The sequence below is a fragment of the Entelurus aequoreus genome, linkage group LG06 (genome assembly GCF_033978785.1).
Source record: "Entelurus aequoreus isolate RoL-2023_Sb linkage group LG06, RoL_Eaeq_v1.1, whole genome shotgun sequence".
Classification (NCBI taxonomy): domain Eukaryota; kingdom Metazoa; phylum Chordata; class Actinopteri; order Syngnathiformes; family Syngnathidae; genus Entelurus; species Entelurus aequoreus.
This window is the reverse complement of record NC_084736.1, coordinates 36062529-36080551: the sequence shown is the minus strand read 5'-3', so window position 1 is coordinate 36080551 and position 18023 is coordinate 36062529. Positions and strand designations below refer to the sequence as shown.

General features: G+C 41.2%; 1 protein-coding gene across 3 annotated transcripts in view; it reads left to right on the top strand.

The window, feature by feature from the left end:
• Positions 1-17280, top strand: part of slc39a14 (solute carrier family 39 member 14) — a 44355-nt gene extending 27075 nt beyond the window's left edge. Inside the window, exons 5-10 of one of the 3 annotated variants that reach the window (XR_009826536.1) lie at positions 5474-5596; positions 9433-9582; positions 9638-9860; positions 9961-10145; positions 16542-16934; positions 17014-17280. Coding sequence is in view for 2 of the 3 variants with exons in the window: in XM_062050662.1 (XP_061906646.1) it covers positions 1218-1387; positions 5474-5596; positions 9433-9582; positions 9638-9860; positions 9961-10145; positions 16542-16694 (1004 nt within the window). In the remaining variant the exon portion in view is untranslated. Of the gene's footprint in view, positions 1-1217; positions 1388-5473; positions 5597-9432; positions 9583-9637; positions 9861-9960; positions 10146-16541 lie in introns of all 3 variants that reach the window. The other 2 variants (XM_062050662.1, XM_062050663.1) reach the window with 2 other exon arrangements.
• Positions 17281-18023: the final 743 nt, after the last annotated feature.

Genomic DNA, 18023 nt, shown 5'->3' with positions numbered 1-18023 from the left:
GTCTCTCACCTGGATAGTAGAAGGTTGTGGACTTAAACCCACACGTTGACACCCAACTTAGACCTGGAGATGGCCAGAAACACCAAAAAACACTTGTTTGTAGTACAGATGATGATGAAATGTTGATGTAAAGGGGAAGATATAAACATCCCAACAGTCTTTATCCCACTGAGCGCAGACATCGTACAGTAAGTGATTGTTTTATTATGTTTGGATATCTTGTTTAGCATTTAGCAATACTGCTACATGATGCTTAGTGTTTGACTAAAGATGCTTCTAAAACTTGTAGATCATCCTCCATGCTCAATAATAGAAGTTTTTGGATCATCATTTGTCCCAAAGTAGTCTTTGTTGTCCCTCATCAAGTCTGTCATGATTAGTAGTCTTGTTGTTGTTGAAGGGAAAGTGAGCATTGTGATGCGTCTGTAAAATTAATACCGGTACTTAAAATGATGAGAATATGTATATATTACATATTATTATGAATGTTACTACATTACATATATACTTACATCATGTATATATTACATGTTATTATGAATGTTACTAGATACTACATGTATACTTACATTATGTATATATTACATGTTATTAAGGTTGTTTATTGAGCATGTCATAGTCAGTTCCATATCATGTAGTACATCATATACTGTACATACATATCTCCAGTGAATAGTCTTGTGCTCAATGGCAATATTATTATTTTACAAAAAAGAAAAGAAAATTGAATTAAGAAAATAAAATTGATTTAAACATATCTCAAAAGGGTAAAGGGAAGAAGTATAAACTTTACTAGATACTACATATTCTGTATACTTACAGTGTGTATATAAAACCTTGATGGAGGCTTTTAGAGGACTTTATAGGTGGACTAGAGCGACTTCTATTAGCGCCATTGTCAGCTGACTCTTGCTAGAGTTGATTTCTGATTTAGAATGCATAAAAAAGGAACCTCCATGTGTTCAAGGATAGTTTGGACCATGATGGACAAAAGCATCACTGTTTTTTGTGTGTGTGTGTGCGTGCGTGCGTGCGTACACTCTAATGACACCTTCTCTCCAGCTAAGGGGTGAAATGAACAATGATGTTGTGTGTGAAGCAAGGTGGACTGGATCCGATTCTTCATCTCTTCCCCCCTCAGGTGGTGGTTCATCTGACTGACTAACCGCACTCTCTCTCTCTTTCTCTCTCTCTCTATGTGTGTGTGTGTGTGTCAGTGTGGGGCTATGGCATCCTGTGTGTGACGCTGATCTCGCTGTGCTCGCTGGTGGGGGCCAGCGTGGTGCCCTTCATGAAGAAAACCTTTTACAAGCGACTGCTGCTCTTCTTCATAGCGCTGGCCATTGGCACGCTCTACTCCAACGTCCTGTTTCAGCTCATCCCAGAGGTAGTGGCCAAGGGAATTCTCCCAGTGCTCAGTACCCTAAAATGGCCAATGCTAAAAAGTAGCATGTAGCCAATGTACACTATATTGCCAAAAGTATGGTGTCCAGCCATCCAAATGATGAGAATCACTAATCACAGGTGTATCAAATCAAGCACTTAGGCATGGTGACTGTTTCTACAAACATTTGTGAAAGAATGGGCCGCTCTCAGTGATTTCCAGCATGGAACTGTCATAAGATGCCACCTGTGTAACAAATCCAGTCCTGAAATTTCCTCGCCCCTAAATATTCCATAAATATCCTCAAGATGATCTCCTCCTGCTGGCCCCACCATGGACTGGACTCTCACACTATTAACTAGATCCACTATGGACTGGACTCTCACACTATTAACTAGATCCACTATGGACTGGAGTCTCACTATTATGTTGGATCCACTATGGACTGGACTCTCACTATTATGTTAGATCTACTATGGACTGAACTCTCACACTATTATGTTGGATCCACTATGGACTGCACTCTCACACTATTAACTAGATCCATTATGGAATGGACTCCCCACACTATTAACTAAATCCATTATGGACTGGACTCTCACACTATTATGTTAGATCCACTATGGACTGGACTCTCACACTATTATGTTGGATCCACTATGGACTGCACTCTTACACTATTAACTAGATCCATTATGGACTGGACTCTCACACTATTAACTAGATCCATTATGGACTGGACTCTCACACTATTATGTTAGATCCACTATGGACTGGACTCTCACACTATTATGTTGGATCCACTGTGGACTGCACTCTCACACTAATAACTAGATCCATTATGGACTGGACTCTCACACTATTAACTAGATCCATTATGGACTGGACTCTCACACTATTATGTTAGCTCCACTACGGACTGGACTCTCACTCTATTATGTTAGATCCACTATGGACTGGACTCTCACAATATTATGTTACATCCACTATGGACTGGACTCTCACTATTATGTTATTATTATTATTATTATTAGCCTTTATTTAACCAGGTAAAATCCCATTGAGATCAAAGATCTCTTTTCCAAGGGAGACCCGGCCAAGAGGGCAGCAGCAAGGTTACATTAAAAACAGTAAACAAATAACTAACTAAAAACAGTAAACAAATAATTAACTAAATCCATTATGGACTGGACTCTCACACTATTATGTTAGATCCACTATGGACTGGACTCTCACACTATTATGTTGGATCCACTATGGACTGCACTCTTACACTATTAACTAGATCCATTATGGACTGGACTCTCACACTATTAACTAGATCCATTATGGACTGGACTCTCACACTATTATGTTAGATCTACTATGGACTGGACTCTCACACTATTCTGTTGGATCCACTATGGACTGCACTCTCACACTATTAACTAGATCCATTATGGACTGGACTCTCACACTATTAACTAGATCCATTATGGACTGGACTCTCACACCATTATGTTAGATCCACTATGGACTGGACTCTCACACTATTATGTTGGATCCACTATAAACTGCACTCTCACACTATTAACTAGATCCATTATGGACTGGACTCTCACACTATTAACTAGATCCATTATGGACTGGACTCTCACACTATTATGTTAGATCCACTATGGACTGGACTCTCACACTATTATGTTGGATCCACTGTGGACTGCACTCTCACACTATTAACTAGATCCATTATGGACTGGACTCTCACACTGTTAACTAGATCCATTATGGACTGGACTCTCACACTATTATGTTAGCTCCACTATGGACTGTACTCTCACTCTATTATGTTAGATCCACTATGGACTGGACTCTCACAATATTATGTTACATCCACTATGGACTGGACTCTCACTATTATGTTAGATTCACTATAGACTGGACTCTCACTATTATGTTAGATCCACTATGGACTGGACTCTCACACTATTAACTAGATCCACTATGGACTGGACTCTCAGTATTATGTTAGATCCACTATGGACTGGACTCTCACTATTATGTTAGATCCACTATGGACTGGACTCTCACACTATTAACTAGATCCACTATGGACTGGACTCTCACTATTATGTTAGATCCACTATGGACTGGACTCTCACTATTATGTTAGATCCACTATGGACTGGACTCTCACACTATTATTAAGTAGATCCACTATGGACTGCACTCTCACACTATTATGTTAGATCCACTATGGACTGGACTCTCACACTATTATGTTAGATCCACTATGGACTGGACTCTTACACTATTATGTTAGTTTCACTATGGACTGGACTCTCACAACATTATGTTAGATCCACTATGGACTGTACTCTCACTATTATGTTAGATCCACTATGGACTGGACTCTCACACTATTATGTTAGATCCACTATGGACTGGACTCTCACACTATTAACTAGATCCACTATGGACTGGACTCTCACACTATTATGTTAGATCCACTATGGACTGGACTCTCACGCTATTATGTTAGATCCACTATGGACTGGACTCTCACACTATTATGTTAGATCCACTATGGACTGGACTCTCACACTACTGTGTTAGATCCACTATGGACTGGACTCTCACACTATTATGTTAGATCCACTATGGACTGGACTCTCACAATATTATGTTAGATCCACTATGGAATGGACTCTCACACTATTATGTTAGATCCACTATGGACTGGACTCTCACAATATTAACTAGATCCACTATGGACTGGACTCTCACACTATTATGTTAGATCCACTATGGACTGGACTCTCACAATATTATGCTAGATCCACTATTGACTGGACTCTCACAATATTAACTAGATCCACTATGGACTGGACTCTCACAATATTATGCTAGATCCACTTGCCCAGGGGTGGGGGTCCCCACATCTGCGGTCCCCTCCAAGGTTTCTCATTGTCATCCCATTGGGTTGAGTTTTTTCTTTCCCTGATGTGGGATCTGAGCCGAGGATGTCGTTGTGGCTTGTGCAGCCCTTTGAGACACTCGTGATTTAGGGCTATATAAGTAAACTTTGATTGATTGATTGATATTCCAAAGTCAACTTTATTATAAGAAAAGTGAAGAGTTTGGGAACAACAGCAACTCAGCCACCAAGTGGTAGGCCACGTAAACTGACAGAGAGGTCAGCATAGTGCAGTTGCTACAAAGCTCCAAACTTCATGTGACCTTCCAATTAGCCCACATACAGTACGCAGAGAGCTTCATGGAATGTGTTTCCATGGTAGCGCAGCTGCATCTATGCCATACATCACCAAGTCCAATGCAAAGCGTGGCATGCAGTGGTGTAAAACACGTCGCCACTGGACTCTAGAGCAGTGGACACGCCTTCTCTGGAGTGATGAATCACACTTTTCCATCTGGCAATCTGATGGACCAGTCTGGGTTTGGAGGTTGCCAGGAGAAGGCTACATTTTGGACTGCATTGTGCCGAGTGTGAAATTTGGTGGAGGAAGAATTATGGTGTGGGGTTGTTTTTCAGGAGTATGGCTTGGCCCCTTAGTTCCAGTGAAAGGAACTTTGAATGTTCCAGGATACCAAAACATTTTAGACAATTCCATGCTCCCAACCTTGTGGGAACAGTTTGGAGCGGGCCCCTTCCTTTTCCAACATGACATGATCATATTGAACCCTATGGGTTAGGAATGGGATGGCACTTCAAGTTCATATGTGAGTCAAGGCAGGTGGCCAAATACTTTTGGCAATATAGTGTATGTTAGCATCAAGCTAGTCTACTTCCATGTTTCCACCCAAATTCCTTGTTGGCATGTCAAATGGCAACATTGCCTTGAGGTAGTTTGGCTCTCAGTGATGCTGGAGTGATCGCCAAGTGTGAAGTGACCCCAGTTCCCAAAACATGGCAATGTTGGATTTGACCTGATTCAGTACTAGATTTGGTATCCCCGCCTTCACAGTAGGCCACATCTTGTAGTACCACCTCTGTCCTCAGGAGGTGATAGTGAGTCCCTAGTCCCACACACACACACACACTGGACACACCTGTTGTGGTCACCACCTGAGACACACTCTCATCTCCAGGCCTTCGGTTTTGACCCCATGGTCAACTTCTACGTGTCCAAGTCTGCCATGGTCTTTGGAGGCTTCTACCTCTTCTTCTTCACCGAGAAGGTCCTGAAGATGCTCCTCAAGCCGAAGCACACGGTGAGTAACAACAATAATAGTGACTAGATGGAAGCAGAAGTAGCAATAATAGTGACTAGATGCAAGTCGAAGTAACAACAATAATAGTGACTAGATGCAAGCAGAAGTAACAACACTAATAGTGACTAGATGCAAGCAGTAGTAACAACAATAATAGTGACTAGATGCAAGCAGAAGTAACAACAATAATAGTGACTAGATGCAAGCAGAACAAACAACAATAATAGTGACTAGATGCAAGCAGAAGTAACAACAATAATAGTGATTAGATGCAAGCAGAAGTAACAACAATAATAGTGATTAAATGCAAGCAGAAGTAACAACAATAGTAGTGGTTAGATGCAAGCAGAAGTAACAACAATAGTAGTGGTTAGATGCAAGCAGAAGTAACAACAATAATAGTGACTAGATGCAAGCAGAAGTGACAACAATAATAGTGACTACATGCAAGCAGAAGTGACAACAATAATAGTGACTAGATGCAAGCAGAAGTAACAACAATAATAGTGACTAGATGCAAGCAGAAGTAACAACAATAATAGTGACTAGATGCAAGCAGAAGTAACAACAAGAATAGTGATTAAATGCAAGCAGAAGTAACAACAATAATAGTGATTAGATGCAAGCAGAAGTAACAACAATAATAGTGATTAGATGCAAACAGAAGTAACAACAATAATAGTGATTAGATGCAAACAGAAGTAACAACAATAATAGTGATTAGATGCAAGCAGAAGTGACAACAATAATAGTGACTAGATGCAAGCAGAAGTGGCAACAATAATAGTGACTAGATGCAAGCAGAAGTGACAACAATAATAGTGACTAGATGCAAGCAGAAGTGACAACAATAATAGTGACTAGATGCAAGCACAAGTAACAACAATAATAGTGACTAGATGCAAGCACAAGTAACAACAACAATAGTGACTAGATGCAAGCAGAAGTAACAACAGTAATAGTGACTAGATGCAAGCAGAAGTAACAACAATAATAGTGACTAGATGCAAGCGGAAGTAACAACAATAATTGTGACTAGATGCAAGCGGAAGTAACAACAATAATAGTGACTAGATGCAAGCAGAAGTAACAACAATAATAGTGACTAGGTGTAAGCAGAAGTAACAACAACAATAGTGACTAGATGCAAGCAGAAGTAACGACAACAATAGTGACTAGATGCAAGCAGAAGTAACAACAATAATAGTAACTAGATGCAAGCAGAAGTAACAACAATAATAGTGACTAGATGCAAGCAGAAGTAACAACAATAATAGTGACTAGATGCAAGCAGAAGTAACAACATTAATAATGACTAGATGCAAGCAGAAGTAACAACAATAATAGTGACTAGATGCAAGCAGAAGTAACAACAATAATAGTGACTAGATGCAAGCAGAAGTAACAACATTAATAATGACTAGATGCAAGCAGAAGTAACAACAATAATAGTGACTAGATGCAAGCAGAAGTAACAACAATAATAGTGACTAGATGCAAGCAGAAGTAACAACAATAATAGTGACTAGATGCAAGCAGAAGTAACAACAATAATAGTGACTAGATGCAAGCAGAAGTAACAACAATAATAGTGACTAGATGCAAGCAGAAGTAACAACACTAATAATGACTAGATGCAAGCAGAAGTAACAACAATAATAGTGACTAGATGCAAGCAGAAGTGACAACAATAATAGTGACTAGATGCAAGCAGAAGTGACAACAATAATAGTGACTAGATGCAAGCAGAAGTAACAACAATAACAGTGACTACATGCAAGCAGAAGTAACAACAATAACAGTGACTACATGCAAGCAGAAGTAACAACAATAATAATGACTAGATGCAAGCAGAAGTGACAACAATAATAGTGACTAGATGCAAGCAGAAGTAACAACAATAATAGTAACTAGATGCAAGCAGAAGTAACAACAATAATAGTGACTAGATGCAAGCAGAAGTAACAACAATAATAATGACTAAATGCAAGCAGAAGTGACAACAATAATAGTGACTAGATGCAAGCAGAAGTAACAACATTAATAATGACTAGATGCAAGCAGAAGTAACAACAATAATAGTGACTAGATGCAAGCAGAAGTAACAACAATAATAGTGACTAGATGCAAGCAGAAGTAACAACAATAATAGTGACTAGATGCAAGCAGAAGTAACAACATTAATAATGACTAGATGCAAGCAGAAGTAACAACAATAATAGTGACTATATGCAAGCAGAAGTAACAACAATAATAGTGACTAGATGCAAGCAGAAGTAACAACATTAATAATGACTAGATGCAAGCAGAAGTAACAACAATAATAGTGACTAGATGCAAGCAGAAGTAACAACAATAATAGTGACTAGATGCAAGCAGAAGTAACAACAATAATAGTGACTAGATGCAAGCGGAAGTAACAACAATAATAGTGACTAGATGCAAGCAGAAGTAACAACAATAATAGTGACTAGATGCAAGCAGAAGTAACAACATTAATAATGACTAGATGCAAGCAGAAGTAACAACAATAATAGTGACTAGATGCAAGCAGAAGTAACAACAATAATAGTGACTAGATGCAAGCAGAAGTAACAACAATAATAGTGACTAGATGCAAGCAGAAATAACAACAATAATAGTGACTAGATGCAAGCAGAAGTAACAACAATAATAGTGACTAGATGCAAGCAGAAGTAACAACAATAATAGTGACTAGATGCAAACAGCAGTAACAACAATAATAGTGACTAGATGCAAGCAGAAGTAACAACAATAATAGTGACTAAATGTGTGTGAATGCTCCAATGCTGAATTTGAACTGAAATCCTGCAGTTTTGTTTAGAAGAGTGTGAATGTTGTCTGTTTATCTGTGTTGGCCCTGTGTACCCCGTCTTCCGCCCGAATGCAGCTGAGATAGGCTCCAGCACCCCCCGCAACCCCAAAAAGGGACAAGCGGTAGAAAATGGATGGATGGATGGATGGATTGATAGTTGAAGTAGAGCACATCATTCCCAAACAGGCTGAAGATTTTGAAGTTGGAACGGTTTGAATCAGATGAAAAATGTTGTGGAACTTTGAAGAATGTCCCATTGATATCAATGGTAATTTCTCCAAAATTTGGTAATTTTGGGAAAAGCGAGAATTTTTTGGAAAATGGTCCAAAACTTGAATGGTCTGAATGAGCTAAAATGGATGATGTTGGAATTTTTCTAATCGTTCAAGAAATGTTGAAGTAGTAAAATGTTCAATTGAAAAAATATATTAAGGAATTTCGGGAAAACCGGGAATTTTTCCACTTCAAAAATCAATTTTGTTTTTTTGTCCTGATTAAGAGGAACTTTTTGACAGTGGAACGGTTGAAGTGGGTTGGAAAATGTGGAAGGAGTAGTCGCCAGATAAAAGGGTGGAAATAGGGATTTGGAAAACCAGGAATTCTAGAAAATCCTGGATTTTTTTTAACTAGGAAAAAGGGAAGTTTAAATGTCCAGGATGGTGGAATGTGTTGAAGGTGGTATGTGTTGAAGGTGGAATGGTTTGAATAGTTTGAAAAATTTGGAAATGGTGGAAACGGTGGAAGTTTGAAAAATGGCCAATTCATTTTGAATGGGAAAAATGTCCCAGAAAACCTGGAATTCTGGGAAATCTGGGAATTTTTTGAATTTTTCAAGGGAAAGCCTGCGATTCCCGAATAGGCTGAACAGTTTGAAGTTGGAACGCTTTGAATGGGGAGAACACCAAAATGTGGAGAAGAAGAAGTAGAAGAATAAATAGATGAGTTGTGGTGTAGAAAAGTGAATGTTTGTAGCATTCACACACATATACTTAAACAACAGGGTCACGGACACAGCCAGTACTCGGCGGGCGAGCGAGACATGGAGGAGGGCGAGAGAGAGAAGCTTCAGCAGAACGGCGAGGTCGGAGGTCACGGGGCGAGCAAGCCGGGTGAGGGCGAGCTGATGCTGCGACCCTCCCAGACGCAGCAGGTAGAAAGGTGTGCTGCCCAGCACTGTTCCCCAAAGTTGACCCTGCTCCTCTCAGGACGCTCAGAGCGCAGACGGCGGGGGGCGGGGCAGCAGCTGCTATTGGCTGAAGGGGACGGCCTACTCGGACATCGGCACGCTGGCTTGGATGATCACGCTCAGTGACGGCCTGCACAACTTCATCGACGGCCTGGCCATCGGCGCCTCCTTCACCGCCTCCGTCTTCCAGGGCATCAGCACCTCGGTGGCCATCTTGTGCGAAGAGTTCCCCCACGAGCTGGGTGAGTGGTCCACCTCACCTCTTCAGGGTCTGCTCTTCACCTTCACCTTCACCTTCACCTTCACCTTCACCTTCACCTTCACCTTCACCTTGTCCTCCAGGGGACTTTGTCATCCTGCTCAACGCCGGCATGAGCATCCAGCAGGCGCTCTTCTTCAACTTCCTGTCGGCGTGCTGCTGCTACCTGGGCATGGGCTTTGGCATCCTGGCCGGGAACAGCTTCTCCCCCAACTGGATCTTTGCCCTGGCAGGGGGTATGTTCCTCTACATCGCCCTGGCAGACATGGTGAGGACACTTTGAACAGTAACACTGCCTCTTAACCATCCTGTTACTCAGCTGTGCTACTCAGGTGTAGTACACTTTTACACCACAGGTGGCAGTAATGACAACATCACACAAGTACTCAGGTGTAATACACTTTTCATCATCATCGGCGGTCACTCGAAAAAGTATGACGATCCTCCTGGTAGGGGTGTATCCCTTTATGGAGGATGCCTGTGCGTGACTTTTACACCACAGATGGCAGTCATGACATCATCACACAAGTACTCAAGTGTAGTACACTTTTACACCACAGGTAGCAGTAATGACAACATCACACAAGTACTCAGGTGTAATACACTTTTACACCACAGGTGGCAGTAATGACAACATCACACGAGTACTCAGGTGTAATACACTTTTACACCACAGGTGGCAGTAATGACAACATCACACGAGTACTCAGGTGTAATACACTTTTACACCACAGGTGGCAGTAATGACAACATCACACAAGTACTCAGGTGTAGTACACTTTTACACCACAGGTGGCAGTAATGACAACATCACACGAGTACTCAGGTGTAATACACTTTTACACCACAGGTGGCAGTAATGACAACATCACACGAGTACTCAGGTGTAATACACTTTTACACCACAGGTGGCAGTAATGACAACATCACACAAGTACTCAGGTGTAGTACACTTTTACACCACAGGTGGCAGTAATGACAACATCACACAGAAAAAGTCTGGAGTGAAATTCATAGAGAAGTTTCTTAAGCGCAAAAATTATGACTAAAGTGGTGAAGATGTATTTTTATTTGCACTTTGATTTTATTGACAGTTTATTTAAAATGATATATCATGATTAGAGATGTCCGATAATATCGGCCTGCCGATATTATCAGCCCATAAATGCTTTAAAATGTATTATCGGAAATTATCGGTATCGGTTTCAAAAAGTAAAATTAATGACTTTTTAAAACGCTGCTGTACGGAGCGGGACACAGAGCAGTTGCGTCTCCCAGTCAGAAGCCCCTCCCCTCTCCCACACACAGCACAGGAGTTGCAGCACGACTGCAGCACGAGAGGTTTACTGGCGACTAGGGATGATGTTTGATAAGAAATTATCGAGTTCGAGCCTATTATCGAATCCTCTTATCGAACCGATTCCTTATCGATTCTCTTATCGAGTCCAGATAGGTTGTTGTATATGGAAAAAAACACACAATATTTGGTTTAACAAAAGCTCACTTTTATTATATAAGAAAACAATTTAATCTAATAAACAAATAAATATTGACTGTTGCCCCCCTAAAAAAATAAAATAAAATAAATAAATATTGACTGTTGTTACCCAAAGTATATTAAGTGGGATTTTTCAGAAAAACAAATATATACAGTAACACAAAAACAACCTGTCTCTGTGATCACTATAGGTGTATAAATAATAATATAGTGTTAAATAAAATCAGTCCCTTGGGCACAAAACTGAAAATAATACAGCTCTCCAAAAAGTGCAATTCTGCACTGTAACGGTTTGTTATGATGCTTTGACATTTTTGCACTTTATTTCTTTATTGAAAGAAAATTCTGTGAAGAGAAAAGTTGTTTGAAAATGTGGTTACAATGCTAAAAAATGAAAAGTTAAAGCTAAAAAAAGAAATACACTTTATTGAGTTAACATTATTTCTTTATAGGGGGAAAGATGTTATGAGCTAGGGAATATAACTACACTACCCTGCATGCAACGGGAGTGACGAGCATGCACGGTAGCCCCGAAAAGTGTTGTTGCATGTCGTCACCCAGCAGCTAAGAATGAGGTTATGAGCACGCTGTGAAAGTAAACGTCAAGAACTCAGCCAACACGCCTCGTCTGCATTATTTATAATTAGACAGACAACACATATACAGTGTGATTTTGTTTTGTTTACAAGGAAAGAAAAACAAAAGTTAAAAAAGGGAGATATGTTGTATATATATGTATGTGCTGCGGTTGCTTGAAGAACGTTGCGACAGCTGCCGTAAAGGAAGTGTGTTGCTAGCCTGGTTGCTATGTTTCCGGTTGGTCGTAAAAGTGTTCGTCATGTGTTTGTACCCTGCTCAAATCTCTCAGTAAAGTTATTCATTGGATTATACCTTTTGTTTTGAACTTTATTACACCTTGGAGCGCTTTTTCCCGTCCATTTTTTTCCTACTTTCGCTATCTGCGCCTAATGACTGAGCCACGTGACGTCATTTCTTGTGATGTCTCACGGAGCATTTCTGGTCGGGACGGGATTCGTTCCGAGGGATTCGAATAAAGAACCAACTCTTTTTCTTTACTATAGTGGTCTCGATAACGGGTACCGGTTCTCAAAAAGGGATTCGAGTCCGAGGACTCGGTTCTTTTCTTATCGAACAACCGGGAAAACCGGTTTCGAGTATCATCCCTACTGGCGACGCTTGATGACCTCATCAAACCTCCGCGAGTGGAGCATAACAACAACAAGAGTGTGTTGTTGCCGGTGCTGTAGCCGTGGCTAACAAGCGAGCTCGCTCTGTGACTGACTAATGACACCATGTTTATGATTTGGGATTATTTTAAAGTGTCTCTGACGGATAAAAAACTGGCAATTTGCAATGACTGCAAAAAGTTGGTTATGCGAGGAGGAACCAAGACGTCTTCCTTTTAAAGGCTTAATGAAATGACATTTTCTTATTCAAACGGGGTTAGCAGGTCCATTCTATGTGTCATACTTGATCATTTCGCGATATTGCCATATTTTTGCTAAAAGGATTTAGTAGAGAACATTGACGATAAAGTTCGCAACTTTTGGTCGCTGATAAAAAAGCCTTGCCTGTACCGGAAGTAGCGTGACGTCACAGGTTGAAGAGCTCCGCACATCTGCACATTGTTTACACCAGCAGCGAGAGCGATTCGGACCGAGAAAGCGACGATCACCCCATTAATTTGAGCGAGGATGAAAGATTCGTAGATGAGGAAAGTGAGAGTGAAGGATTAGAGTGCAGTGCAGGACGCCAGGGTGTATCTTTTTTCGCTCTGACCGTAACTTAGGTGAGAGGACTCATTGGATTCCACACTTTGTCCTTTTTCTATTGTGGATCACGGATTTGTATTTTAAACCACCTCGGATACTATATCCTCTTGAAAATGAGAGTCGAGAACGCGAAATGGACATTCACAGTGACTTTTATCTCCACAACAATACATCGGTGAAGCACTTTAGCTTCGGAGCTAACGTGATAGCATCGTGCTTAACTGCGGATAGAAACAGAAGAAATAAGCCCCTCACTGGAAGGATAGACCGAAGATCAACACTACTATTACTTCTACTATCAGGAAACACCGAACCAAACCCTGGACCTGTAACCACACGGTTAATGCTGTCCAGCCTGGCGAAGCCTAGCAATGTTGTTGTTAACAACGCCATTGAAGCTAACTTAGCTACGGGACCTCGACAGAGCTATGCTAAAAACATTATCTCTCCACCTACGCCAGCCCTCATCTGCTCTTCACGACCCACGCTCACCTGCGTTCCAGCGATCGACGGCGCGACAAAAGACTTCACCCGATCATCGGTGTGGTCGGCGGATAGCGTCGGATAGCGCGTCTGCTATCCAACTCAAAGTCCTCCTGGTTGTGTTTCTGTAGCCAGCCGCTAATACACCGATCCCACCTACAACTTTCTTCTTTGCAGTCTCCATTGTTCATTAAACAAATTGCAAAATATTCACCAACACAGATGTCCAGAATACTGTGGAATATTTCGATGAAAACAGACGCTGTTTGTATTGGGACACAATGGTGTCCCAATACTTCCGTTCAATCCGTGACGTCACGCACAAACGTCATCATACCGAGATGTTTTCAGCCGGATATTTCCCGAGAAATTTTAAATTGCACTTTATAAGTTAACCCGGCCGTATTGGCATGTGTTGCAATGTTAAGATTTCATCATTGATATATAAACTATCAGACTGCGTGGTCGGTAGTAGTGGGTTTCAGTAGGCCTTTAGAGGCCTACTGAAATGAATTTTTTTTATTTAAACGGGGATATCAGATCCATTCTATGTGTCATACTTGATCATTTCGCGATATTGCCACATTTTTGCTGAAAGGATTTAGTAGAGAACATCGACGATAAAGTTAGCAACTTTTGGTCGCTGATAAAAAAAAGCCTTACCTGTACCGGAAGTAGCGTGACGTCGCAGGTTGAAAGGCTCCTCACATTTCCCCATTGTTTACACCAGCAGCGAGAGCGATTCGGACCGAGAAAGCGACGATTACCCCATTAATTTGAGCGAGGATGAAAGATTCGTGGATGAGGAACATGAGAGTGAAGGACTAGAGTGCAGTGCAGGACGCCTCTTTTTTCGTTCTGACCGTAACTTAGGTACAAGCTGGCTCATTGGATTCCACACTCTCTCCTTTTTCTATTGTAATGCTTTCCAGCCTGGCGAAGCTTAACAATGCTGTTGCTAACGACGCCATTGAAGCTAACTTAGCTACGGGACCTCACAGAGCTATGCTAAAAACAATAGCTATCCACCTACGCCAGCCAGCCCTCATCTGCTCATCAACACCCGTGCTCACCTGTTTCCAGCGATCGACGGAGCGACGAAGGACTTCACCCAATCATCGATGCGGTCGGCGGCTAGCGTCGGATAGCGCGTCTGCTATCCAAGTCAAAGTCCTTCTGGTTGTGTTGCTGCAGCCAGCCGCTAATACACCGATCCCACCTACAGCTTTCTTCTTTGCAGTCTTCATTGTTCATTAAACAAATTGCAAAAGATTCACCAACACAGATGTCCAGAATACTGTGGAATTTTGCAAAGAAAACAGAGCTTTTTGTATTGGATACAATGGTGTCCGAATACTTCCGTTTCAACGATTGACGTCACGCGCATACGTCATCATACATAGACGTTTTCAACCGGAAGTTTCGCGGGAAATTTAAAAATGCACTTTATAAGTAAACCCGGCCGTGTTGGCATGTGTTACAATGTTAAGATTTCATCATTGATATATAAACTATCAGACTGCGTGGTCGGTAGTAGTGGGTTTCAGTAGGCCTTTAATACAAGCAATTTGATCTGCCACCCCTTCAAGAATCATAAGGAGATACACGATGAATACAAGCGGAAGATGGATGAAAAGCAAACACCGAAAAAAAGTAGTACCCCACAATTGTCGCTTAAAGACTCCGCCGAGAAAAACAAAAATACAACAAAAACCACACCAAGGCGAAAGCCCATGTTGTGGTCAGGGACAACGCACGCAGTATGGCCAAAGCTACGGTGGAGTTTGGTATGGCTAGTCTGCCCTGCATGGCACACACTTTGCAGCTTGCAGTGAACAGAGGTGCCCTGTCTCAACGCAGCATTTCAGAAGCTCTGGCTGACTGCTAGGCCACTTCAAGCACTCACCACTAGCTTGCAGCACATTTGTGTTACTCATACAAATACGTTAGAGCAGGGCAGATTGAGCACAGTTTATAATTTCCTGTTGCACAGTATACCAGGCAGTCTAGCACTAAAGGAGGACTATGTTATTCTTTATTTTATTACTGTAGTATACTCTGGACTGAAGCTGTGTGCCTTCATTGTTTTTGTAGCTGTTCTGAGGCATGTTTAAAAAAAATAATGCACTTTGTGAAAGTCAAAGTATAGTATTTCCCATAGTTGTAGTGGGTATTAGGATTATCTCAGGGAGAGCATGTCCCAAATTCCAAGCTGCTGTTTTGAGGCATGTTAAAAAAATTAATGCACTTTGTGACTTCAATAATGAATATGGCACATTTTTCCATAACTTGAGTTGATTTATTTTGGAAAACCTTGTTACATTGTTTAATATATCCAGCGGGGCATCACAACAGAATTAGGCATAATAATGTGTTAATTTCACGACTGTATATATCGGTATCGGTTGATATCGGAATCGGTAATTAAGAGTTGGATAATATCAGAATATCGGATATCGGCAAAAAAGTCATTATCGGACATCTCTAATCATGATTATCATTATTTATTATTAATTGAGTTAAAATGTATTTATTTTGGCACAACATAGTTTGTATATAATAATAATAATAATAATGGATTAGATTTATATAGCGCTTTTCTAGACACTCAAAGCGCTTCACAGAGAAGTGAGAACCCATCATTCATATTTACAACTCATTCATTCATCATTCATTCTCCGGTGTGAGCGGCACCGGGGGCAAGGGTGAAGTGTCCTGCCCAAGGACACAACGGCAGCGATTTTGGATGGTAAGAGGCGGGGAGCGAACCTGCAACCCTCAGGTTTCTGGCACGGTTGCTCTACCCACTACGCCATACCGCCCCGTATATTGTAATAAGAAAGTGTAATAGAGGATATAATGATATAAGAATTGTTATTTTCATGGTCAGTTCCCTGAGATGAACGAGGTGAGTCGTGAAGAAGAAGACGCAGGTGGCAGCAGCTTCTTGCTCACCTTCACCATCCAGAATGGAGGTCTGCTGACTGGCTTCTCCATCATGCTGCTGCTCACCACCTACTCTGGACACATCACCATGGACTGACTTCTTCTTCTTCTTCTTCTTCTTCTTCTTCTTCTTCTTCTTCTTCTTCTTCTTCTTCTTCTTCTTCTTCTTCTTCTTCTTCTTCTTCTTCTTCTTCTTCTTCTTCTTCTTCTTCTTCTTCTTCTTCTTCTTCTTCTTCTTCTTCTTCTTCTTCTTCTTCTTCTTCTTCTTCTTCTTCTTCTTTTTCTTTTCCCCCTTCTTCTTGGTCATAGCAAAGATTCCTGGTCACATCTGCTGCAGGTAAGAAGACTTGAACCAAGGACTTGTTGGCTGACAAGTGCAGTAAACGCTGACATCAGCTTTATTTCTTCTACCCCAGAATGTTTTTTATCTTCTTTATGATAAAATGAAGACGTCCATCTTTGTTCATGTTCTCTTTGAAAACACCAATACTTGTCAACATCAACTGACTTCATCTCTTTTCTACACACACACATCACTACACCCACACACACATCACTACACACACATATCACTACACACATATCACTACACCCACACACACATCACTACACACACACACACACATCACTACACACATATCACTACACTCACACACACATCACTACACACACACACACACACATATCACTACTCCCACACACACATCACTACACACACACACATCACTACACACACACACACACATCACTACACCCATCACTACACCCACACACATCACTACCCGCACACACATCACTACACCCACACACACATCACTACACGCACATCACTACACTCACACACACATCACCACACCTACACACATCAGTACACCCACACACGTCACTACACACACACACACACACACACCACTACACACACACATCACTACATCCACACACATCACTACACTCACACACACATCACTACACCCACACACACATTACTACACACACACACACATTTCATTACACTCACACACACATCACTACACACACACAGACACACATATCACTACTCCCACACACTTATCACTACACACACACACATCACTATACACATCTCTACACATCACTACACTCACACACACATCACTACACACACACACACACACACACATCACTACACTCACACACATCACTAAACCCACACACACACACATCACTACACACACACATTACTACACACACACACAACACTACACACACACATCACTACATCCACACACATTACTACACTCACACACACACATCACTACACGCACACACATCACTACACCCACACATCACTACACGCACACACATCACTACACTCACACACATCACTATATCCACACACATCACTACACTCACACACACATCACTACACTCACACAAACATCACTAC